This window comes from Dipodomys merriami, unplaced genomic scaffold (assembly GCF_024711535.1).
Source record: "Dipodomys merriami isolate MVZ:Mamm:240054 unplaced genomic scaffold, mDipMer1.0.p SCAF_69, whole genome shotgun sequence".
In the NCBI taxonomy this organism is placed as follows: domain Eukaryota; kingdom Metazoa; phylum Chordata; class Mammalia; order Rodentia; family Heteromyidae; genus Dipodomys; species Dipodomys merriami.
The window spans coordinates 641840-665194 of record NW_027206279.1 but is presented as its reverse complement, the minus strand read 5'-3'; the positions used below and the strand labels follow the sequence as shown (position 1 = coordinate 665194).

General features: G+C 57.0%; 2 protein-coding genes across 11 annotated transcripts; one reads left to right on the top strand and one right to left on the bottom strand.

Moving 5' to 3' along the window:
• Positions 1 to 999: 999 nt before the first annotated feature.
• Nutm1 (NUT midline carcinoma family member 1) lies at positions 1000 to 12027 on the top strand. The gene is made up of 7 exons (XM_070005697.1): positions 1000 to 1015; positions 3779 to 4448; positions 6402 to 6530; positions 7798 to 7934; positions 8560 to 8840; positions 9075 to 9191; positions 9878 to 12027. Exons 1-7 carry the CDS (start codon positions 1000 to 1002, stop codon positions 11792 to 11794), a joined length of 3267 nt encoding a protein of 1088 aa, XP_069861798.1. The 3' UTR covers positions 11795 to 12027.
• On the bottom strand, positions 7004 to 22419 carry Lpcat4 (lysophosphatidylcholine acyltransferase 4). Of its 10 annotated transcripts, none has more exons than XR_011368571.1 (15): positions 22202 to 22419; positions 21614 to 21756; positions 20995 to 21215; positions 20765 to 20877; positions 20190 to 20250; positions 19643 to 19701; positions 18669 to 18703; positions 18103 to 18157; positions 17923 to 18005; positions 17586 to 17711; positions 15363 to 15495; positions 13940 to 14038; positions 13524 to 13680; positions 8778 to 13292; positions 7004 to 8667 (listed from the first exon to the last, which is right to left on the bottom strand). XR_011368571.1 is itself a non-coding variant. In XM_070005696.1 (14 exons), the coding sequence occupies exons 1-14, from the start codon at positions 22313 to 22315 to the stop codon at positions 13117 to 13119; spliced, it is 1575 nt and encodes a 524-aa protein (XP_069861797.1). In that variant the 5' UTR covers positions 22316 to 22419; the 3' UTR covers positions 7004 to 13116. The 10 variants fall into 10 exon arrangements, 1 of the variants encoding a protein (XP_069861797.1); XR_011368575.1 differs by having other exon boundaries at positions 7004 to 8920; positions 9636 to 13292; XR_011368569.1 differs by having other exon boundaries at positions 7004 to 9714; positions 9840 to 13292.
• Positions 22420 to 23355: the final 936 nt, after the last annotated feature.

The window sequence follows — 23355 nt, the reverse complement described above, 5'->3', positions numbered from 1 at the left end:
CACAGCACCACTCGCGGCTTCCTGTCCGGGCTGGCTTTGAACCGTGATCCTCAGATCTCAGCCTGAGTGACTTGGATGACAGGCGCGATCCTCAGATCTCAGCCTCCTGAGTAGCTTGGATGACAGGCCTGAGCCACCAGCACCGGCTCTTTTTTTTGGACAGTGTCTATATACAGCCTAGGCTGCCTCCCATCCACAGTCCTCCTGCCTCAGCCTCCTGAAGGCTGGAATTAAGAGCAAGTACAGCCAGTCTTGCAGAGCAGCTTTCTGAGGAAGTAATGTATTATCTAAGAAAACTTCAGCTTTGAACACTTAGGGACTTGTGTTTTGAAATACAGGGAATCAACTCGAGGTTTTATACTTGAGCCACAGGCTGAGCCACATCTGCAGCCCGAACATTTAGTAATTTTCTTGATCCTCCAAATGTACAGCCCCCATGCTCTGAATTTAGCTCAGAATACATAGCCATAGTCAAATTAGTCCCAGGATCTACTGCCAACCTATTATTAGTAGGGAGTCAGTGACAGGACTAGATGGCACTGAACAGCACAAAGTTAGACATGTTGGTGAAGAAGCGAAGTATAGGGAATAGAAATGTGAAACTTTAGACTAAGGCTTGGACTCCGAGGAAGCCTTTGCAAGTGTAGTGGGACATGCCTGTCTGCAATCAAAGCACTTGGGAGTCTGAGGCAGGAGGATCCTGAGTTCCAAGCCAGCCTCTCGGCTGCATAGTGATGCCCTATCACAAACCCAAGGACAAACGCTGTGTCTGTTGTGTTGGCCAGGCTGTAATCTGGAGGGCCATCCTGATGGTTGTCATCTTTGTGGACCATCTCACCACCCTTCCAGTACAGTTCCATCTCCCCTCCCCCACTGAAGAATGCTTGGGTGCTAGGTTCTGGTTCTGTTTTGATCCAATCTTTACCCTCCTTTCCTTGGATACCTGGGTTTCCACTGCAGAAAGCTTACTAGACAGACACAGTACTCATACATGAAAGGATGGCTTCGGAGGGAGGTAAGTCTGCTGGTGGTAGAGAGGTCCTGCCACCTGTTCAGGACATGGGGGATTCATATTTGTTACTTTGGGAACAAGATCTTTGGGCTTAGAGGGATGTGAGACACTAGGTCCCACCAAAGACATCACACTTGGGAAGGTTGGGGGAGGAGTTTGGTTTGTTGTTTTTTTTTTGGTTGTTTTTTAAAGCAGTACCTGGGGCTTGAACTCAGGGCCTGGGCACTGTCCCTGAGTGTCTTTTTCTCAAGGCTAGCACTCTACCACTTGAGCCTCAGCCCCACTTCCAGCTTTTTCTGTGTATGTGGTACTGAGGAACTGGTCCTAGGGCTTCATGCATGCTAAGCAGGCACTCTACCACTAAGCCACCTTCCTAGCCTTGGAGGAGATTTTTACCATTAAGATTGGGGCTAGGGAAGCAGGAGGGCCTCCTAAAGGCTGAGGGGCCTGGAGGAAGCACACTGAGTACAGAAGAATGGCAATCAGTAAGCAACTTGATCTGTGTGGCAGGGGCAGAGGTGTGTGTGGTGCTAGTGTGCAGAAGTTCCAGGAGAAGGTTGGTCTTGGATTTTTATCAGTGAAAACAGAACTGGGTCCTGGGCTCTTGAGCTCTAGTCTTCATTTTTTTTGTGTGATTCCCAGGATTGCACTCAGGGCCTGGCTAGGCAAATGCCTGAGCACTGAGATGCACCCCAGCCCTTTGGGGAAGTCTTCCTTTCTTTTGGTACTGGATTTTTGAACTTGGGACTCTGGGCTTCCTAGGCAGGTGCTCTGTCCCCTGGCCCCTCCTGCAGCCCTTTGGTTTTGTCAGTGTTTTTGTGCGTGGATCTACAATTGGTCCTATTCCTGTTTCTCTTGCAGCTGGGGTCCCCAGTGTGAACCGCCACACCCAGGTTTTCATTGGCTGACACGGGCCCTTCCTACTTTTTTACCCAGGCTGGCCTCAGTCAGCACGCCTCTGCTCTCAGCCTTATCGGTGTAAGTTGCTGTGTCTAGCTTGGAGCACTCCTCCTTGGCCAGAGCCAGAAGTGGTAGGTTGCTCCAGCTGGGATGCCAACCAGGGCTTCCTTCCCTTTCGCCGAACTCAGGCCTGTTCCATTGCATTCAGTATTTGGCATCACTCCCAACTCTTATAGTGAGGTGGGTTGAATCTGTTTGTCTGTCTCCTATGGCTTCTCCATGATCAGAAAATGGAGGCTGAGTGTTGTTGGCTTATCAGTGGAATGTTCTTTGTGAGGTGGGAGGAGAGTGCCATGAAGTTTGCATGTTTGGTTTGGGGAGATGCGGCTCCTGATGAGCCATGTTTGCATTGATGTGCTGGTCTCCTTGCCTGCACTCTACCTGATTCTTAGCACCAGCTCAAAGATGTGTTCCTAATGAGACCAAAATTTCAGAAGGACTGCAGCTAGCCTTCATGGACAGCAGTTACTAAACTAAAGCCCTGAATACTGCCCTCTTCCTACCAGCCTCCTTCGCCGTTTCCTGGTCCTTCTCTAATCCTTCCTGGCTGTGTGTAACAGTTTCTATGAACCAGACATCCTGGGTACTGTGTCCTGGGAATTGTCACAGATCATCTGGAGGCCAGCAGTGTCCATGCTAGTGGATGGATCTGGGCTGTGAGCTCCCCGGGGCATCCCTCCTCTCCCAAAGTGCAGACAAGGGAAGAGAGGAGAACATATGGAGCAACGGGAAAAGGGAGAGGAGAGGCTGGACCAATAATGTGTGTGTGTGTGTGTGTGTGTGTGTGTGTGTGTGTGTGTGTGTGTGTGTGTGTGTGTGAGATACTGGTTTTTTTTTTTAACTCAAGGCTTTGTGCTTGCTAGGCAGGCACTGTGCCATTACTCCTGCCCCCACCATGTCTGTCTCTTTCCCTCCCTTACTCCTTTCCTTTCTTCCCTCTGCCTGCTTGCCTGTCTGCTTGCTTGCTTCCTTCCTTCCTTTCTTTCTTCCTTCTTTCCTTCCTTTTTGTGTCCAGTGCTGGTGCTTGAATTCAGGGCTGGTGTTCTCCATGTTCAACTTTTTGCTGGCTAATTGGAAACAAGAGTCTCACAAACTTTACTGCCTGGTCTGGCTTTGAACTAAAATATTCAGGAAGATCTCAGCTTCCTGAGTAGCCAAGATTACAGGTGTGAGCCACTACTAGCACCTTATTTGCTTAAGTTACTCTTCAGATAGGGTCTTAAACGTTTTGCTCTGGCTGACTGGACCAACATCCTCTTGCCGCATAGCTGGAATCGCAAAGATGAAGCACCATTTACAGATGGGGTGGGGTGCCTGGGCTGGTTAGAACCAGGTCTGCCCCATCTCTGCCTCTCTCATAGCTGGGATTACAAGCATTTAGCAGTGTTTTTGAAATGTCTTCCTCCTTAAGGTCCCTGTAGGTGCCTTGAGATGGGATAGGACTTTTCCTGGACTTGTTCCCTTGCTGCTTAGAATCTGCAGTGGGCTATTTTCCCTGTATAGCAGGTGTTAGTTCAGTTCTGCATCTTAGTAAGCAACCTGCAGAGCTGACAAGTTATTACAGAAACTTTTAGAGGTGGTGAGTGGCTGGATCTATCACTTTGTAGAAGAAACATGGACAAATTCTCCAGAGTATTAATTCTCACCTGGAAGTAAGGGACATCATAATCACATGGGAACATTTGCAAGCTACACAGGTTCCGGGTCTGTATCCTATCCTTCGTTGCTGCTCTGCTCCCTTAAGAACCGGTAGGACTGAGTGGCCTGACTTTGCTTACTTGGTTCCCCTTCTCTCTGTCTCAACAGCATCTCCACCGGTGGGCACGGACGGGGCCCTGAAGCCTGCTGCTGCCCAGTCTCCTTCCTCTGCTATTCCCCGTTCCCCTCCTGCTCCTGGCTCAGCCGACCAGCCACCCTGGGAGCCGTCTCCACAGCCCCCTGTGTCTTCAGGCAACCCACTGGTGTTCTCAGCTTTCCCCAACCCGCTGCTGGTGACAGGGGATGGAAGTGGGACTGGCAAGGTCATCGTCAAGGTCAAGACGGAAGGAGGGACAGCTGAGCTCTGTCAAACTCAGAATTTCATCCTCACTCCCACGGCCCTAGACTGGATTGCATCCAGGACCCCCTGTGCAGCTTCTCCTCCTCTTCCTCCTCTTTCTCCTCCGCTTAAGGCGGTGGTCTCTAATGGGAAGGCAGCTCTGTCCACACAGGCTGCTGGAGGGGGCCAGGAGGGCTCTTCGGTCTCCCCTCCTCAGGGTCCTCCACCAGTAGCCCACCTGGCTCCCATAGTGCCCCTGGAGAAGGCGTGGCCAGGGCTGCCGGGCACTAGCGGGGAAGGAGGGCCTGTGCTGGGGGAACTTGCCCACGCGTCCAAGGGAGTGTATGAGAACTTCCGGCGCTGGCAGCGCTACAAAGCCCTGGCGCGGCAGCGCCTGCCCCAGAGTCCGGATGCTGAGGCGCTCTCCTGCTTTCTCATGTAAGCCTTCAGACACGAAGGGTAGACCTGGGGTCTGGTTATCTGGGAATACTGGAGGACAGCCCACAGCAAACTTTAAAGGTGCTTGTCACCCCAGCCTTGCGACTGAGCTCTGGCTAGTACAGTACCACTCATTCACAGATGGAAAGACTGACACTCAGAGTTGCCTGTCCTGAGTAGTTGCTGGAGCCGAGGTCTCTGGCCCCAGTGTCATTGCCCCCCACCACGCACTTCACTGGCTGCCCTTGGACACAGTGCTGAGTGGCCAGCCGGGGTAGCTGGGCCCTGACTCACTCCTGTGGGCAGCAGAGGACGGGGCCCAGCAGGCAGAGGGCTTTGCAGTCCTGCTCAGGACATTTATCCTTTTGTCCCCCATTACCTAAAAAGGGGATGATTATACCTATCCCTGAGGTTGCTGAGAATACTAAAAGTGCCTGGCATAAAGAATGCATCATTATATAGTAACCATCTCATTGCTGTATAAAAGGCAATCTTAAAGTCCAAAATGACCTTGCTTGAATGTCCTTTAGTCAAGGAGCCTGGGATCATGCGCCATTTGTTGTCTTGATAGAGCAGTCGTTCATCATCTAGGAAATTCTCTCTGTCTCCCAGCCAGACTGGTGTCTCTTTCAGCTGCTCCGCACCTTCTCTGTTTCATATAAACTCCTCTGTAGTGATACTCTACTGGACTTTGAAAAACTTACATCTCCCTCTTCTACTGGCCCAACTCCTACAAGGATCTCCCCTCAAACCACCCAGACCTAGAGGCTTCCCTAACACCCTAGATGAAGCCTGTCTCTGAGTTTGCTTTCCCAGTGCGGCCCTGCGTTCTCCCCGAGGCTGGCCAGCTGAATTTCTTTTTTTCTTTTGTTGGTCCTGGGCTTGAACTCTGGGCCTGGGCACTGTCCCTGAGCTCTTTAGCTCAAGGCTAGCACTCTACCAGTTGAGCCACAGTGCCACTTCCAGTTTTCTAGTGGCTAACTAGAGATAAGTCTCATGGACTTTCCTTCCTGGGCTGGCTTTGAACTACAATCCTCAGATCTCAGCTCCCTAAGTAGCTAGGATGACAGGCGTGAGCCATTGGCGCCCAGCTTAGCCAGCTGAATTTCTTTTTTTGGGTCCGGTCCTGGGGCCTGAACTCTGGGCCTGGGCGCTGTCCCTCAGCTCTTCAGTTCAAAGCTAGCGCTCTACCACTTGAGCCACAGTGCCACTTCCGGCTTTTTTCTTTTTGCTTATGTGGTGCTGAGGAATTGAACAAGGCAAGCACTCTACCACTGAGCCACCTTCCTAGCCCCAGCCAGCTGAATTTCTAACTCTCCAGCCAGTATGGCTTCTCATGGTTAGCAGGGGGCCCATTCAGTTTTGGTCCCACCCAACCCTTCTCATACTGGGGCACCAGCGCGATCTCTACCAAGTGCAGCCCAGCCCCTCTGCAGCAGTCTGCCAGGAAGCTGGTGAGAGGCTAATCCTGGGCTCCAGGGGCTTTGCCATTCATGCTGGTAAGCTGCCCCAGCTGACGGGTGTGGTCTTGTAGACCAGGCTCTTTGTACTCTGGATGAGAAAGGGGCCTGGAACCTTTTGGAAGTGAGGGTCAAATATTGTATCTGAAAACCCAAGGAATAAAATTACTGCCCATCTTTAAATGGAGGTTGGTTTGGGCTAGCAAACGACTGGAAAATACAAGGGTCTGAGCAGGATGACATCTGCTTGGTAGTGGTTTTTTCCCCGATGTATGCTAAAGATCACACTGAGAATTAGGGGTTGTGGCCCTGGCTGGTTTCAGTGGTTCTCAGTGGGAAGGAGGCAAGTATGGTAAGTGGCAGGGATTGGGAGGCTGCGGGCCAGCACAGAGCCATAGCTAGATCCGAGGGGCCAGGTGTGCATGGAGGTAGGATTCAGGATGGGCATGGGGGACACACTTCTGAAACATGACTGACCTAATGGGGGTTTTAGCCCAGTGCTGCGTTCGCTGGCCCGGCTGAAGCCCACAATGACCCTGGAGGAAGGCCTGCCAAGGGCCATGCAAGAGTGGGAGCGGACCAGCAACTTCGACCGGATGACCTTTTATGAGATGGCAGAGAAGTGAGTCTGATGGGCCCTGTCCCCTGGGCGGGGGTGGAACCAAGAGTCTGGGCATGGGCTGGGGTCTCCGCCATTCTTGCTGCTTCTCCCCAACATTGTCTCTGCTGTCACTCTGTCCCATCCATCCCCTTCTTGGGAGTGGTCCTTGCCTTCAGATCTTGGACCTATGTGGAGGCCTTCCTGTGGAGGGTCTTAGGGTGTGCACTTTTTTGGGGGGGGGTTCCAGTTGTGGGGCCTGAACTCTGGGCCTGGACGCTGTCCCTCAGCTCTTCAGCTCAAGGCCAGCACTCTCCCACTTGAGCCACAGCGCCACTTCTGGCTTTTTTCTTACGTGGTGCTGAGGAATTGAACCCAGGGCCTCATGCATGCAAGGCAAGCGCTCTATCACTGAGCCACCTTCCTAGCCCCAGGGTGTGCACTTTGTAAGCTCAAGCAGCCTAGCTATATGGATGTTGTCTTACCAGGCAGATTCATTTTTTACTGACCAGGTAGCAAGTGTTTATTGGCACAGAACGTTGGGGAGCAGCCTCTCCTTCAGCAATAGCGGTAAAAGCAATCCTCCTCTCCCATGTCGGGGAGGCCTGGCAGAGTGGCTTCCTGGCTCTTCAACCTCATTTCTCCAGGACTATCTTTGGCTGAAGAATAGAGTGAACCTCTAGTCAGTGCACTGCCAACTGAGGAGGCTGAGGCACTCCAGCACAGGCGTTAGAGGCCAGCTGGGGAATCTGCAGACAGCTCCTGAACTAAGGACCAGGAATGCTCTCCAAGCTTAGCCCCCATTTTCTCTCCAAATCTTCTGAACTCATCACCCCCTAGGTTTACCCTCCAAGGCCTGGTCTATCCAGACAGCTCAGATCTTGGCACTCTCCTCTCATTGCTGGAAGCTGCCTTGGTTGCAGCTCTGGGCCAGTCTACAGGTGTCATCCTCTTCATTTGTAGACTGGGGCAGGCAAAGCTTTTATGAGAAGCCTCCGCCCCGGCCTTCACACAGGTCTGAATTAGATCACCTGTAGTCCGTATTGCTGTGTACACTCCATGAGCCTGAGACAGCTGTGGAGAACATAAAAATTCTCCTCACTTCTCAGTGCGTCTCCTGCATGGCCACTGAGGGGCAATATGGTGGCCTCACAGAGCTTCCCAGATTGGTGGAGGTACCTGTGGGTGGCTCTCCCCTGGCTGACTTAGCCAGGCCTCTGCCCTTCCTGGCCATGCTGGGCTGCTGGCAGGGGTCTCCTCTTCAGCAGTCTGTGCCGTCTGCCCTTTGCAGGTTCATGGAGTTTGAGGCTGAGGAGGAGCTGCAGATGCAGAAGGCGCAGACAAATGGCTCTCAGGGCCAGCCTCCTTCAGCTCCTCTGAAAGTGGATGCTCCAGGGCCCCTCGCCCCTGAGGTGTGTCCGCAGCCAGGTAAGGGTGCCCAGTTCCCACAGAGCAAAGAGCAAGCTGGATGTGAGGCGAGCACAGCCCGGCTAGAAACCAGGGAGGCCTTGCCTGCCCCTGCCACCTGCTCCAGGAGTCATTCTACAGTGCCTTGATTGTCCATGTCCCTCTGTCCCAAACTAGATACTGGTCTAGGACAGGTAAGCAAAGTCGTCTGTGTTAGGAGGCCCTCCTGTCTCGCCTGCCTATGAAGGTGGGGTTTCTTAGAAGTGCAGTGTGTGGAGATGGCGTGTGACCTTGTGACACCCTTCAGCTTTACATCCATGATGGCACTTCCTTATGACAGGTTTTTTTGTCAGTTGTGGGGCCTGAGCTCTGGGCCTTGGCGCCGTCCCTCAGCTCTTCAGCTCAAGGCTAGCGCTCTACCACTTGAGCCACAGTGCCACTTCTGGCTTTTTCTGCTTATGTGGTGCTGAGGAATCGAACCCAGGGCCTCATGCATGCAAGGCAAGCACTCTACTGCTGAGCCACCTTCCCAGCCCCTTCCTAATGACAGTTTGATGTAGCAGGACCTGTTTCTCCGTAACCAGATTGCTGCCCCTATGAGCAGAGATAGGAGGTCGAAGCAAAGGCCTCTGTTCTCTGCCCTCAGTGTACATCCCAAAGAAGGCTGCCTCTAAGACTCGGGCTCCCCGCCGGCGGCAGCGCAGACCCCAGAGGCCTCCAGCTCCCGAGGCACCCAAGGAGATCCCACCGGAAGCTGTAAAAGAGTACATGGACATCATGGAAGGGCTGGTGGGAAGCCACTCTGACAATGGGGAGTCGGGTGGAAGACACAAAGCGGAAGGACAGCAGGATGAAGGAATATACCCTGATGCGAGCCTCCTCAGCTACATGGATGAACTGTGTTCTCAGGAGGTCTTTGTCTCCAAGGTGGGCTGGGCCCGCATAGCTGCTCTCTTGCTGTCCTTGGGAGTTGTGCTCTGTGGGCAGCAGTAGGGTCCATTCTGGAACTGAGAAATGGGTTGGTGCACACTTAGTAGCTGGTAGTAGTCATGGTGGATGAACTCCAGGGTGGGGATAGGGTGTGCATCCGGGGCCATCTCTGGAGACCTTTACTCAGAGGTCATCTGTGAAGAGGTACACCACTCTCCCTTCTGTCCCCAGGTGGAGGCTGTTATCCACCCTCAATTTCTGGCAGACCTGCTGTCCCCAGAACAACAGAGGGATCCTTTGGCCTTAACTGAGGAGCTGGAGCAAGAGGAAGGGCTCACAATTGCCCAGGTAAGCAGCAGAAAAGCAGCTTGCATGGTTTTGTCCAGCCCTGTCTGGTTTATATGGTGTGGCTCTAGAGGAACAGTTCCAGTAACTCCTTCAGTTCTTTCCTGAAGATGATTCGGTATAAACTCAATGGCTCAAGTCACAAAAAGACAGGGAGACAGGTGAGCACCCCGGCTTGTAGCTACATGGAAGGATGAGACTTGAAAAGGTTTGTGAGACCCCCCCAGCACAGTGGAGCGTGCCTGACGTCTTGAGCCATGCAGGAGGCTGAGATGCAGAAGACGATGGTGTTGGGTCAGCCAGAGGAAAAGTCCACAAGACTATCTCCGTGGAAAAGAATGGACTCAGTGGCTCTTGCCTGCCATCCCAGCACGAATGGGACCTGCCTGCAAGTAGGCAGGCTGTGGCCATCAGTCTGCAGCTTGAGGAGCAATAACTGTGCAATACCTTTAAAACAGACTGGAGGCGTGCTCAGCAGTACGATGGCAGCCTAGCCAGCACAAGGGCCCTGCATTCAAACTGCCCACTGGGAACAGAACAAAACAGGAAGAGCTGCCATCTCTCTCTGTGATAGTATCACTTAGACCACTTTCTTTTCTGCCCTGCCCTGCCCATATGCCATCTCCTACCACCCACTCAGCCCCTTCTCACAAACACATGGAGAGCTGGTGTCCTCTGTTCTCTTCCAGCTGGTCCAGAAGCGCCTCTCTGCTTTGGAAGAGGAAGATGCACAGGCACCTCCAAGTTGCAGTGGAGCTCTGTCGGACTCGAGTCCTTCTGTTTCTGATGAGGATGAAGATGGGGGTGGGTGGCCTCGGCCCTCATCAGGGCCACGGGCAGCTGCGGGCACCGTTCGCTCCGGAAAGGTTGCTTCTTCAGGCAAGCAGGCAAGAGAAAAGCCTGGTAGGCAGGAGCGAGCCCGAAGTGGACCCAGGGGAGTGCGTGGGGGTGAGAACACCCCACCCCCTTGTGGCTGGAAGCCACAGCCAGGACTCGCAGCTTCACAGGGGGCGCGGCCCACCTCGGGTGTGGAGGGAAGAGGGTCCTGCGAGGTTGTAAGCCAACTATCTCCGCCTCAGGATGGCCACCAGGGAGAGGGCAAGTCCCTTGGGCCCTGCCTGAGGGCTGGCAGGACTTCAGAGGCGTTGCCTGTTTGCTGGCAGGAGGGGCCCTGTCCTGCAAGAGTCCCCAGTGTGGATCTCGGGCTCATAGCACCCACTGCTGTGCAAGGACAGGGGTTAGAAAAGCATGTGCTGGGCCTGCAGACAGGACAGCAGATGGAGGCACCTTGTGAACCTCCTCAAGGGACAGCGGCTTTAGCAGTATCTCGGGAAGGCTCTTCAGGAGCCATGTGGAAGGATTATGACCAGAAGCCTTCCCCTGGAGTAGCCAGGGACCAGGAAAGGGCTCTCAGCCCAGGACTTTGGCTGAGCAGTGAGGTAGATGTGGTAGGCTTCCAAATGGAAGAGGTCCTAGGGAGCTTCCAAGATGGGGCGTGTATAGTTGAGCACCCAGTACGAGAGTCCACAGGCAGCTTCCCTCTGGCTCACGGAGAAACCACAGCACCCGGGGAGGCAGGGTGTGCTGTGGCTCCCAGGCGGGGTGCAGATGCTACAGCTGCCGTAGAAAAGAGTAATGGCTGCAGCTCGCCAGAACCGCTGGTGGACAGCCGCCTGGATTTGATGCCCAAAGAAGATAGGGACCAGAGCCTTGAGACTCTCCAGGACCCCAGTGACCTGTGGGCTGACAGTTGCTCCCCGCTGCTGGAGAGCACTGATGTCTCCTCTCTGGAGCCTTCCAAAGATGCCCTGCTGTCTGCATACCATGACAGTCTGTTTATTGTGGGAACCCCGGATGCCTTCCTCCCTCAGATGCCCAACCAGGACTCGGAGAGCAGAGGCAACCCCTTCTCTCCTCTGCTGGAAACCGTGGAGCATGTCAGCACTCTAGATGTCTCAGATTACTGTGGCCTCCAATTAAGGGGCAGCAAGGATTTTGATTCTTATGACTTCCAAGAAGAGAGGAGGGAAGAGAGCTGCCTGTCCAAGTGTGATGACCTTGTTCTTTTACAGGACAGTCTAGAGCCCTATGTTCCCAGGACTCTCAGCTCCCCACCACTCCCTAGTCCTGGGAGCACTTCCCCGAGGTGGGAAGGTGGGGAGGCCTTAGCTCTGAGAGGGATCTGTATTAGTGAAACACGTGACTCACTGGATGGGGCCAAGGGAAGGGAGGAGGGAGAGGAGGAAGAGGAGGGAGAGGATGAGCAACTCTCCAACTTTGCTTACCTCTTGGCCTCGAAACTCAGCCTGTCTCCACGGGGGCGTCCCCTCGGTACTCAACCAGCCTCTGGAGGTCATGGCATCCAGACAACATCCCAGCTCTCCGCCGAGGCTAGGGGCCTGGGCCAGCTCCCACGCCCTGCCATGATGTCTGAGAAGCAAGGCCTGGCCGGAGGGTCAGCCTCGGCCGTGAGGAGACCCCAGCCAGGAATTCAACTTGGAGCCCATGGGGAGAAACCCCCTGCACAGCCTTCACCACCTCGGAAAAGGCGGGGCGACAGTCACTCCACTGGCAGAAGGAAGAAAAGGCGCCGTAGCCAGGTGTAAACAGAACCACCTTACTCCACCTGCCAGTCCCCAAGGGCGGCTGCCCTAGGGATTTCACCGCTGCTGTTTACCACCTGAGAAGCCCTGTGGGTCCCAGGCTGCACGGCTGTGCTAGGGAGCCTGGTGGGAGGTCAGACTGGCTAGGTTGGTTGTGACTGGTTCCTGTAGTTGGAAGGGGGAAGGACTTTTAGAAGGAGCTGTGTGAAAGAAGATCATAAAGGATTTTTCTTTTGGATTGTTCTCGCTGTGTCCTTTTGAGTGTTTGCTGCACTGGGCAGGATCCTATGAAAGCAGACAGGGTAGTTACAGATTCTATGGATGAAGAAGCTGTCGTCCTCAGGCCCGGTCCTGGTTCCTGCAGCATCCTCTGGGCTGGCAACTAGCTTTCATGCTCTGCCCAAAGGTCTTTTTTTTTTTTTTTTTTTATCCCTTCTTTGCCACATGAGGACGTACTGCTGAGGAGTTCCCGATGACTCCAGAAAGGGGAAGGTGCTTTTTGACCTGTCACATCTCTACGCAGACATCTAATTTCCTCAAGCAAATCAGCTCTTGATGTGTGTCCAGACGTAGCCCCTTGAGGGGCCATTTCTTTGCTGAAGAGGTTAGGCAGGGAGGAGTGCTGTGCCCTCGCCTCACAGTGTGTTAGGGGAACTCTCTCCATGGCTGCTCAGCCCTACAGGAGACAGCTCTTGTACTGACACAGCTCTCTGCTCCCACTACTGGCGATGGAGGCAGCTCTCAGTAGGACTTAAATATGGAACGGCAGTAAGCTGTTTTTCAATCTTTACTGGGAACAGCACAAGGGATGGGCTGAAGGTTCATGGGGAAGCTGTACTGGGAGGAGAGAGGCTTCTGCAATGTCTATACAGGAAAGCAGGCTTTCCATCCCAGAGCAGAGAACTTACCCTGCAGTTGCCTGACACTGGGCCTCTGGAACTTTCTCAGATCTCCACTGAGCACCCCACAGCTGTCCATTCCTTTCCTTCCAAACTAATATCAATGTCACTGAACCCATTTTTTAAATAGATATATATATATATATATTTATATATATAAAATAGTTTCTTACAAAAATTAAAACCAACTTAAAATAAACATTGATAACAAAAAGCAAACCAGAGCAGAGATGGGACTGAGGCGTAGGGCGGTCCCCAGCGCTGTCCTGAGTGCAGGGCTGGATCTGAGCTGAGGGAGGAGGCGCGAGAGGCCCAGGCGCGCACGCGAGAGTGGGGCGGGGAGGAGGCACGGGCGCGTGGGGGGAGGCCCAGGCGCGTGGGGGGGAGGGAAGGGAAGGCAGGGATGCATGGGGGAGGCCCAGGCGATCAGTCGCCCTTGGGCTTGGATGCTTGCAGAGTCCCGTTGGCCAGCGCCGTGGGGCTGCCCAGGGTCGAGGTGTTTGGTATCTGGGAGATGCTGTGAGGCTTGTGGGGGGGGCGCAGGTAGGTACTGAAGAGCTTCCCATAGAGAGGGTCGTGAAGGGAAAACTTCTGGAACTCATCTGGATAAAGAGTGAGAAAAGAGGTAAAAGGGCCCAAGAATGAAGAAAAGGATGATTGCCCTTTCAGACAGAGCCTGGCTTCTCTCAGCTGTCTGCTTTCTCAAGTCCAGGTTTGTGTCCTACCTCCTTTCCAAATTTACCTCATAGAGACTCTGTACCCTGGCACAGGCCTCACCCTTGCTCCCTCCTAACCTGGTACTTTCTAATTCCCATGGCTGAGCAGCGACTCACAGAGGGAGAGGCCTCGGCCGGGTCCTCGCCGGCAGAGCTCAGTGTGCAGCATCGCAGCAGCAGGGTGGGGTGAGCCCAACAGCAGGTGCAGGATGGTGCTGAAGCCATCTTTACACAGCAGGCGACCGGATCCCTCTGCCTGCTCCTCAGCAAACAGCTTGGGCAAGACCGGGATGCCAGTCAGGTGCACGGGCCTCCACAGGCTCCGACTCTTCCACTGGCACGCTCGGACCTCTGGGACCTTCTCTGCAGGAGAACTGGAAGCTTCCTAGCTTCCACCCCCTGGTTCCCACCTCCGCCCCCACACAGCGATGCGGGGCGCAACCCAAGGCTGTGTGGCACTGGCAGGACACGAGGCGCTGCTGACTACAGCCACGGGGAATGACACCCCACAGACGTCCACTGACCCCAGGTACCTCAAAGGCCAGACGAGTCAGCTCCTCCAGGCTCCTGCCACCGTCCAGAGCTGCTAGTGCCAAAGCCACATTTCGGAAGTCCACCAAACCCTTGGCATCCTGCAGGGTCAAAGGAAAACCAGTTACCAGGGAGCCTCAAAACCTCCTCTTCCCTTGCGGTCTCTCTCGGTGGCTCCTCTCACCAGACATGACCTTGTGACCCTTGCTCAGAACCCAGTCCTGGGGAATTCTGAAGTTACCATCAGGTTTCTGACATACCAGAGAAGGGCATTTCTGGTCCCTAAGCTGGACACTCACGACAGCCTCTGTAGGACAACTGGCCCAGTAAAATCCAAGGAGGTGGGGGGGCAATGGCCTAATTTCTTACAGAAAATTCAAATTCCAGTGGGATTCCTGTTGTACCAGCTGCCCAAGGACTCCACACTGCTGCTCTGGAGCAGGTTTTATGCAGCCCAGTCTGGCCTCTAACTTGACATTCCTTCAAGTGTTGGGATTACAGGTGTAGATGTGTGTGTGTGTGTGTGTGTGTACATGCACACATAGGCACCCATACACAAGCATCAGATCTCTCCTGGGATTACTGGTGTGAGTGCATCAGGATGCACTCTTATCTCTCTAGCATCCTTGAGAGGATGTTGACAGCCACAATGCATCTTGAGAAAAGTGCCTTTAGGGATACTAGGGAATAGCTCAGTGGTGCAACACTTAACATGTTCGAGGTCCTGGGCTTGATCCCTGGCCCTAGGAGAGTGGAGGAGGAAACGCCCTGTAACTAATGTTGGCTGTTACAAACTTTAACAGTCATCTTCTAGTTGGTTGTGTAGTCTACGCCTGTAGTCTCAGCACCTCAGTAAGCTGAGATAGGAAGACCCTGAGCCTCGGACTGTACACTAGCCTGGGCATCATGAGAACCCTCCTTCCAAAAGAAAGAAAAAACAAAAAATAACAAGAATTATACTTAACCTGGGAAATACAGTTACATCACAGGAAATACAGTTTGCCAAGATTCTTGAGTCAGCTGAGGAAATCGCTTAGAGAAGCTACAGAATATGCAAAAAAGAAATCTGCCCAAGTATTCCAAATACTTGTGGGTCTCCCATTCTCCAGGTCTAACCGGTGCAGAAGTGATTCTTCCACACCGCTCCCCCACCTCGCCCACCTGACTCCTGAGACTCACTCTGTGTCCTACACCTCTCCAAGTTCTCAGCTTTGCCAGTCCCTAAAGTGGCATCAGAAACTGATGGGGCTCACCGATGGGCCCTTCCCTTTTCCTCCTCTGTGATCACAGTGCTCGGGAGTGCTCGGGATATGTGGAGAAGCTGTCTAGCACACACTCATCTGGGTGGCCAACAGGATGCCAGGGAACTCAGAGGCAGGCTAGCCTGGAGTGCGTCCTGGCTCTGAGCTCCGCTCTGCTCTTTACCTGCTGGAAGTAGCTGAAGGCACCAGCCACCGTCTGGGGGTCCGAGAGCTGCAGCTGCCTGGCGAACTCCCCCTGGCTGATCATCCGGCTCCTGCCTGGCTCTGCTCCCGCATCCACACAGCCAGGGGACAGCCTGCAAGGCAGGGGTTGAAGGCTCAGAGCTCAGTGTCCTCCAGATGCCCCACACAACAGGGCCCTGGCACCACACCAGGATAAACAGGGCATAGGTTTAGCTGCCTAGTTTAGTTTTTCCAGTGGTGGTGCTGGGGATAGAACCCAGAGATTCACCAAGGCTGGATGAGCACCAGGCCCCTCCCTAGCCTCTCAACGGCTGCATCTCTGGGAGAATGCTGAGCACCCCCCCTCCCTTTGCACTCTTCTTCCCTACACGGCACACCCTTCATTTTCCTGCTCTTTTTGTTTTGGTATGGGGACTGTGCATGCTAGCAGGCACTCTACCATTTGAGCCACAGTCCTTTATTTGTATCTGGCTTTTGAGGTAGGTCTTGGCTAACTTTGTAGTTTGGACTTGAACTGCAGTCCTCCCTCTTGCCAGTACCTCCAAGTATCGGATTATTCACCAACTAGTGAATGTCCTCCTTTCTTTCTTTCTTTCCCTTCCTTCCTTCCTTTCTCTGTCATGGGGCTTGAACTCTGGGCCTGGGCACTGTCCCTCAGCTCTTCAGCTCAAGACTAATACTCTACCACTTGAGCCACAGCGCCACTTCCAGTTTTCTGGTAGTTAATTGGAGATAAGAGTCTCACGGACTTTCCTGCCCTGGCTGGCTTTGAACCATGATCCTCAGATCTCAGCCTCCTGAGTAGCTAGGATTACAGGCGTGAGCCATCGATGCCGGGTGAATGTCCTCTCTTTTACTCTTACCTTAAAAAACATCGATGCCGGGTGAATGTCCTCTCTTTTACTCTTACCTTAAAAAACAACAACCTCCTCTCTCTTCCTTCTTTTTCCCTCTCCCTCTCTCCTTCCCCCCCCCCCCCCCCACCATTTCTCTGTGTCTCTTGAAGGACAGAGTCTTAGTACACAGCACAGGCCACAGGCTAGCTTTGAATTTGCAATCTTCCTATGTTGAGACTACAGGTATGTACTACCATACTCTGCCCCCCCTTTTTTTTTATTGTGAAAATACCGTACAGAGGGACTACAATTACATGGGCAAAATAATGAGTACATTTCTTATCAAGCATTGTTGCCTCCTCGTTTCCCCTTCCCATCTCCCCCCCACACCCCCATCCCAGGCCAGAGTTTTTTTGTTTTTTGTTTTTTTATTTTTTTGTTTGGGTCCGGTCATGGGGCCTGAACTCTGGGCCTGGGCACTGTCCCTCAGCTCTTCAGCTCAAGGCTAGCGCTCTACCACTTGAGCCACAGCGCCACTTCCGGCTTTTTTCTTTTTGCTTATGCGGTGCTAAGGAATCAAACCCAGGGCCTCAGGCATGCAAGGCAAGCACTTTACCACTGAGCTACCTTCCCAGCCCCGCCCCCCCCCAGGCCAAAGTTATAAAATTCATTTTTCTACATAACGTCTTGTACATCTCATTGTTGCAATGGGTCCACCTGTATCCCTATTTAAACAATTTTTTTTCCCTTCTCCTCCACAAAGTATACCAACATCAAATACAGTGAAAACAGGGGTTATATCATGGGGGAGGGACATAGAAAGCAACAAAGAAATCATCTTATAAATGTGTTAGAAACAATCGCAAGAAAGAAAAGAACATTTGAATCCTTATCTTGGGGTTCATTTCACCTAACATCAACTTAACTGACCTTTTCTGCTTGTCTCAGACATATACTAGTAATTGCAAATAAGGGAAACCATGGGACCTATGTTTCCTTGGGCCTGGCTTACTTCACTTAATATAGTTTTTTCAAGTCTTTCCATTTCATAACAAATGCGGCAATGTCATTCTTTCTGATGGAGGCATAGAATTCCATTGTGTATATATACCACATTTTCTTGATCCATTCCTCTACTGAGGGGCATCTGGGTTGGTTCCATATTTTAGCTATGGTAAATAATGCTGTAACAAACATAGTTGTGCTGGTAGCTTTAGTATGGCTGCCCCCCCCCCCACTTTTTTTAACCCTGCTGTATATCACCGCTAAAACAACAATAAAGTAATAAGAATTTCCTTCTTCTACTTCACACCCTCCCTCCACTTATTTTCTCAATTTGTGATGCCCTCATCTCTGAAGCCACTTACCCAGCCTTCCGAAGCACCTTGCCCAGTTCCCAGAGCTGTGGCTCCAATGCTACCTTCAGCCGACCTACCACAACCACAGGCAAGCTCCCTACAAACTCACATTCAGTGGCTGGAATGCCCAGAGCTCTAGAAGACAAAGAATGGAGACAGGGGAAGGGAGCAGAAGACGCTTCTGAGTATGCATCAGAGGCTCAGGCCTCTGCCTAGGACAGCTCAGGCACCTATACCTTTCTTTCCTCCTTTTCAGTGGTTCCCTCCCCCACCCCCTCCTTCTCCTGCCTTATCTTTGCTCTCTGGCCTTTTGTCTGCTCCAGGAAATGCTCTGTGGTGCACTCACTGTGCCATGACCCTCTGGACATTGTTGGCATACAGGGTGGGGTCTCTGCTCTCCTCGGGGCTGGGCTGGTACACGGGGAGGAACTGAAATAGAACCTGGAAGATGAGTGCCCACCCCCGCATTCCCCGAAGCTCTGGGGACCTGTGACGCCCTTCTCCCATCCCACAACCATGGCCATACCTCCACATCCACGAAGCTGCAGGGCTGGGCTGCTGTGAGCCAGAGGACTTTGAGTCTAAGAGGAGACAGACCACCATGTTCACCAGCCACTAAGCGGGGGACAGACTGTCATGTGCACCCATCTCTAAGCATGGGCTCTTCCTGTTCTAAGAGACAGTAGAAGTTCTGCCCATGATTCAAACGTGGACCCTAGAGACATTCCTGGCCATGTTGAGTGCACACACACTTGGGAGACTATGAGAAAGACCAGAAGTGTGGAAAGAGGGGAATGTAGCAGGGGTACAGCAGAGGGAGGGCAAAGAGTCAAGGCTTGCCAAGGCTGGTGGCTTTCCCAAAGGGGCAGCCGAGGGTACGCCACACAGGGAGCATGGAGAAGCCATGGCTGCAGTAGGAACGGCGGGTGGAGAGCCAGGCTGTGCTAGATCATTGGGAAATGGGCTTCTCCACCAGAGGCTGCTCCATCCTGCCCTGAGAAAGACCATGTATCCCTTCTGCATATCAGAATTTGGGCGAGGAGTTCTCTGATGGACCTCGCTGCCCAACCTCACTCAGGACCCAGAACTCACACTCCGGGGCCTCTCCATGCCCAGCTGGTGGTGTCCTAGGGGAAAAGCAGAGGGAGGGGTGGGGGGCACAGTTCATTATCCATCTACACCCCCCCCGCCCCCTACACCCCCTCCCTCACAGGGACAGGGCATTACCCATCTACCCCCCCTCACAGGGACAGGGCATTACCCATCTACCCCCCCTCACAGGGACAGGACATTTCCATCTACCCCCCCTCACAGGGACAGGTCATTACCATTTACCCCCCCTCACAGGGACAGGTCATTACCATCTACCCCCCCTCACAGGGACAGGACATTACCATCTACCCCCCCTCACAGGGACAGGTCATTACTATCCACCCTCCCCCTCACAGGGACAGGTCATTACCATCTACCCCCCCTCACAGGGACAGGTCATTACCATCTACCCCCCCTCACAGGGACAGGTCATTACCCATCTACCCCCCCTCACAGGGACAGGTCATTACCATCTACCCCCCCCTCACAGGGACAGGCCATTACCCATCTACCCCCCCCTCACAGGGACAGGTCATTACCATCTATCCCCCCCTCACAGGGACAGGACATTTCCATCTACCCCCCTCACAGGGACAGGTCATTACCCATCTACCCCCCCTCACAGGGACAGGTCATTACCCATCTACCCCCCCTCACAGGGACAGGTCATTACCATCTATCCCCCTCACAGGGACAGGTCATTACCATCTACCCCCCCCCCTCACAGGGACAGGCCATTACCCATCTACCCCCCCTCACAGGGACAGTTCATTACCATCTATCCCCCCCTCACAGGGACAGGTCATTACCATCTACCCCTCCCCCTCACAGGGACAGGTCATTACCATCTACCCCTCCCCCTCACAGGGACAGGTCATTACCCATCTACCCCCCCCCCCAGGGAGGCCCAAAGGCTCCCACTTATTCCCACTGGTGTGGGCACATACTCCTCCCTTTCTTGGACTAAGACTTACCACACTGTTGGGGTAACGGATGAGGACAGGCTGCACAGGCACCCCTGCGATGAAGGCCCCTACCCCACCCCACCCCAGACAGTGGTGAGTGCACAGCAGGAGAGAGGGGGCAGTTCACAACAGGACTCTGGCTGTATGCCACTCATTTGTAAGTTTTTTTCCTTTTTCTTTTTCTGCTGGTCCTGGGGCTTGAACTCAGGGCCTGGGTGTTGTCCCTGAGCCCCTTTTACTCAAGGTTAGTGGTCTCCTACTTGAGCCACAGCACCACTTCCAGCTTTTTCCGTGATTAATTGGACTTTCCTGCTTGGGCTGGGTCTGAACTGCGATCCTAAGGTGGCAGCTTCCTCAGTAGCTAGGATTGCAGGTATGAGCCACCAGTCCCCAACTCCCATTTGTAGTTTTCTGACTCCTCAATTGCCTGCACGAGGCAGGGGTTCTCTGTCCCTCTTTCTCCCTGGGACCCTATTATCCTTCCACGTTTCCGTTATTCCTCCCTGAGCCCAGGCTCCCTTCCCATAGCCTTCCCTCCCATCAGCCTTTCCAGTACCTGGTTTGAACTTAAGCAAAGCCTTCTTGTTGGAACACGTGCCTTCAGGAAAGAACAGAACCTGGGAAGAAAACCCCAGTGAAGGGTGAAGGGAGCAGGGGAACCCCGCTGTGCGCAGGGGGAGGGGGCAGGGGAGCCCCGCTGTGCGCAGGGGGAGGGGGCAGGGGAGCCCAGCTGTGCGCAAGGGGAGGGGGCAGGGGGAGCCCCTCTGTGTGCAGGGGGAGGGGGCAGGGGAGCCCCCGCTGTGTGCAGGGGGAGGGGGCAGGGGGAGCCCCGCTGTGTGCAGGGGGAGGGGGCAGGGGGAGCCCCGCTGTATGCAGGGGGAGGAGGCAGGGGGAGCCTCGCTGTGCGCAGGGGGAGAGGGCAGGGGGATCCCCGCTGTACGCAGGGGGAGGGGGCAGGGGAGCCCAGCTGTGTGCAGGGGGAGGGGGCAGGGGAGCCCCGCTGTGCGCAGGGGGAGGGGGCAGGGGAGCCCCGCTGTGTGCAGGGGGAGGGGGTAGGGGAGCCCTGCTGTGCGCAGGGGGAGGGGGCAGGGGAGGCGCTCGGCTCCAGGGGAGGCCCAAGGCCTTACCCACCTGAGGCCACTTCCCTCCCGAGGTGGCTCGCCTGCGGACCTCCTCCACCACGCGGCGGCGGGAGGCCGGGTCGTGCCGCGACACCAGGATGGCTTGGTTGAACCGCAGAAGGGCTGGTGGGGAAAGGTTCGGGTGGGTGAGAGCAGTCCGGCAGCCTTCCCTTCCTCACGGATTGAGCCCGCCCCGGCCCGCCGGGCCGCCATCCGCTCCGGTGCTGCGGGAGCTCTCACCTCCGATGACCGGCACCGACAGGTTCTCGGCCCGCGACACCACCTTGGGCAGGTCGCAGGGCAGAAGGACGATGGGGTCGAAGAAGGTGGAGTGCGGGGCGGCCACCAGCACCGGGGCCTGCAGGCGGGAGGCGCGCCGGCCGCGCACGCGGATGCGGAGGAAGCCCAGCAGGAAGAAGAGCAGGCGGCTCAGGCCCAGCACCCCGTTGTGGCACAGGGTCCTGCGGGCGAGGGCGCGGTCGGCGCGGGCCGGGGAGGGCAAGGCCGGGGAGGGCGGCGCGGGCCGGGGAGGGCGCCGGGGCCGGGGAGGGCAAGGCCGGGGAGGGCGGCGCGGGCCGGGGAGGGCGGCGGGGGCCGGGGAGGGCAAGGCCGGGGAGGGCGGCGCAGGCCGGGGAGGGCGCCGGGGCCGGGGAGGACAGGGCCGGGGAGGGCAGGGCCGGGGAGGGCAAGGCCGGGGAGGGCAAGGCCGGGGAGGGCGGTGCGGGCCGGGGAGGGCGCACCGAGCGGGGGTGGGGGGGTTCCCCGCCAGGCGCCGCACCGAGCCGTGGCGGGGTGGGGGGTGGGATGGGATGCCTGCCCGGGACCCCGCGCCCGCCGGGGGTCCGGGGACCCCACTCACTTCCTCCACCCGGTGATCGGCTCCCGCAGCTGCTCCTCCGTCAGCCCCGCGACCTGCAGCCACGCGAAGGGCCAGAGGAGGAAGAGGACGACGAAGGCCAGGAGCACGCGGAGCGGGGCGAGCAGCAGCCCCAGGAGGCAGAACTGCGGGGCGGGCGCGCGTGAGGGGCGGCCCCGCCCGGAGCTCCAGCGCCCGAGGTCAGAGAGGTCACGGGATGCCAGCCCGCGGCGGCCCCGCCGGGGAGGTCGAGGCAGCCTGGGGTGCGGCGGGAGCTCGGGCCGCGAGTAGCCCCGCACCCTAGTGGCCCCACCGGGACGGGTTGCCGGGAGCCGGGGCGGGGGCCGTACGCGGAGCGGCGGGCTCGGGGCTCGGGCCTCCCCGGCCTCGCCGGCCTCGCCGCGCACCTGGCCGCCCGGCCCCCACTGCAGGCCCGCGCCCGGGGCCCGGCCGGGGCCGCGTGCGGGCTGCGGCCCACAGCCGCCTTCCGAGTCCCGCAGCGCGGCCGCGCCGGCTCCATCCCGCGGCCTCGTCCCCGCGCCCGCCCGCCCGCCAGCCCCGGCCCCCGCCGCCCGCCCGCGAGCCCCGCACCTTCACCCTCTGGAGGCGGGAGAGCCGCAGCTCGTGCACGAAGGGATTGGGGGGCGCCGGGGGCCCGGGGTCGGGCTCGAGGGGGGCCCGGCCCCCCGGGCTTCCCTGGCGCATGGCGGGAGGAGTGCAAGGATGCCGCGACCCCTCCCGGCCCCCGCTCCGGCCCCGCTCCGCAGCACCGCGGCGGCTCCCGCGGCGGCGGCGGCGGCTCCGGCGGCGGCGCGTTGGCCGCGGCCCCGCCCGGCGCGGCCGAGAGGCGGAGGCGGGGCTGGCGGGCGGGGCTGGGCTCACGGGGCTGGGCGGGGCTGGCGGGGCGGGGCTGGCGGGGCCGGGGTGGGGCTGGCGGGGGCGGGGCTGGCGGGGCGGGCCGGGGCTCGCGGGGCGGGGCTCGCGGGGCCGGGGTGGGGCTGGCGGGGCGGGCCGGGGCGGGGCTGGCGGGGCGGGGCTGGCGGGGCTGGTGGGGCGGGCCGGGGCTGGCGGGGCGGGCCGGGGCGGGGCTGGCGGGGCGGGGCGGGGCTGGCGGGGCGGGGCGGGGCTGGCGGGCCGAGGCGGGGCTCACAGGGCGGGGCGGGGCTCGCGGGGCGGGGCCGGGGCTGGCGGCGCGGGGCTCGCGCGCCGGGGCGGGGCTGGCGGGGCCGGTGCGGGCCGGGGCTCGCGGGGCGGGGCGGGACTGGCGGGGCGGGGCGGGGCTCGCGGGCCGGGGCGGGGCTCGCGGGGCCGGGGCGGGGCGCAGACCCAGCCGCGGTCCTCCGCGGCCCCCGCTGCCCTGCGCTCCTGGCGCCCCGGCGCGGGTCAGGTGGAGCGACCCGGCCTCGCTGCGGGGCGCCGCTGTGCCCGCCCCGGGCCACCGGGACCCCTCGTTTCCTCCCGGCCGCGCGGCTTCCCCTCCGCGACACAGGAGCCTCCCTCCCCCCGCCGCGCGTCCGGTTCTGTCTGTCAGCGTCCGGTTCTGTCAGCGTCCGGTTCTGTCAGCGTCCGGTTCTGTCTGTCAGTGTCCGGTTCTGTCTGTCAGCGTCCGGTTCTGTCAGCGCCCCGCTGCCCCTGCGCCCGGCCCCTCCGCTCTGGCCAGGCCTCGGCCCGGCCCCTCCGCGCTGCCCCTCCGCGCTGGCCAGGCCTCGGCTCGGCTCCTCCGCGCTGCCCCTGCGCCCGGCCCC

Bases quoted from the DNA above. Each gene is read 5' to 3' on its own strand.
- Nutm1 (XM_070005697.1), top strand. The intron at 8,841-9,074 runs GTGGGCTGGGCC...TTCTGTCCCCAG, and splicing joins AGGAGGTCTTTGTCTCCAAG to GTGGAGGCTGTTATCCACCC. The intron at 9,192-9,877 runs GTAAGCAGCAGA...GTTCTCTTCCAG, and splicing joins AAGGGCTCACAATTGCCCAG to CTGGTCCAGAAGCGCCTCTC.
- Lpcat4 (XM_070005696.1), bottom strand. From the start codon at position 22,315: ATGCGCCAGGGAAGCCCGGGGGGCCGGGCCCCCCTCGAGCCCGACCCC. The intron at 14,039-15,362 runs GTAAAGAGCAGA...TTGACCCTGCAG, and splicing joins CCTTCAGCTACTTCCAGCAG to GATGCCAAGGGTTTGGTGGA. The intron at 13,293-13,523 runs GTGAGTCGCTGC...CTCTTTATCCAG, and splicing joins CGGCCGAGGCCTCTCCCTCT to ATGAGTTCCAGAAGTTTTCC.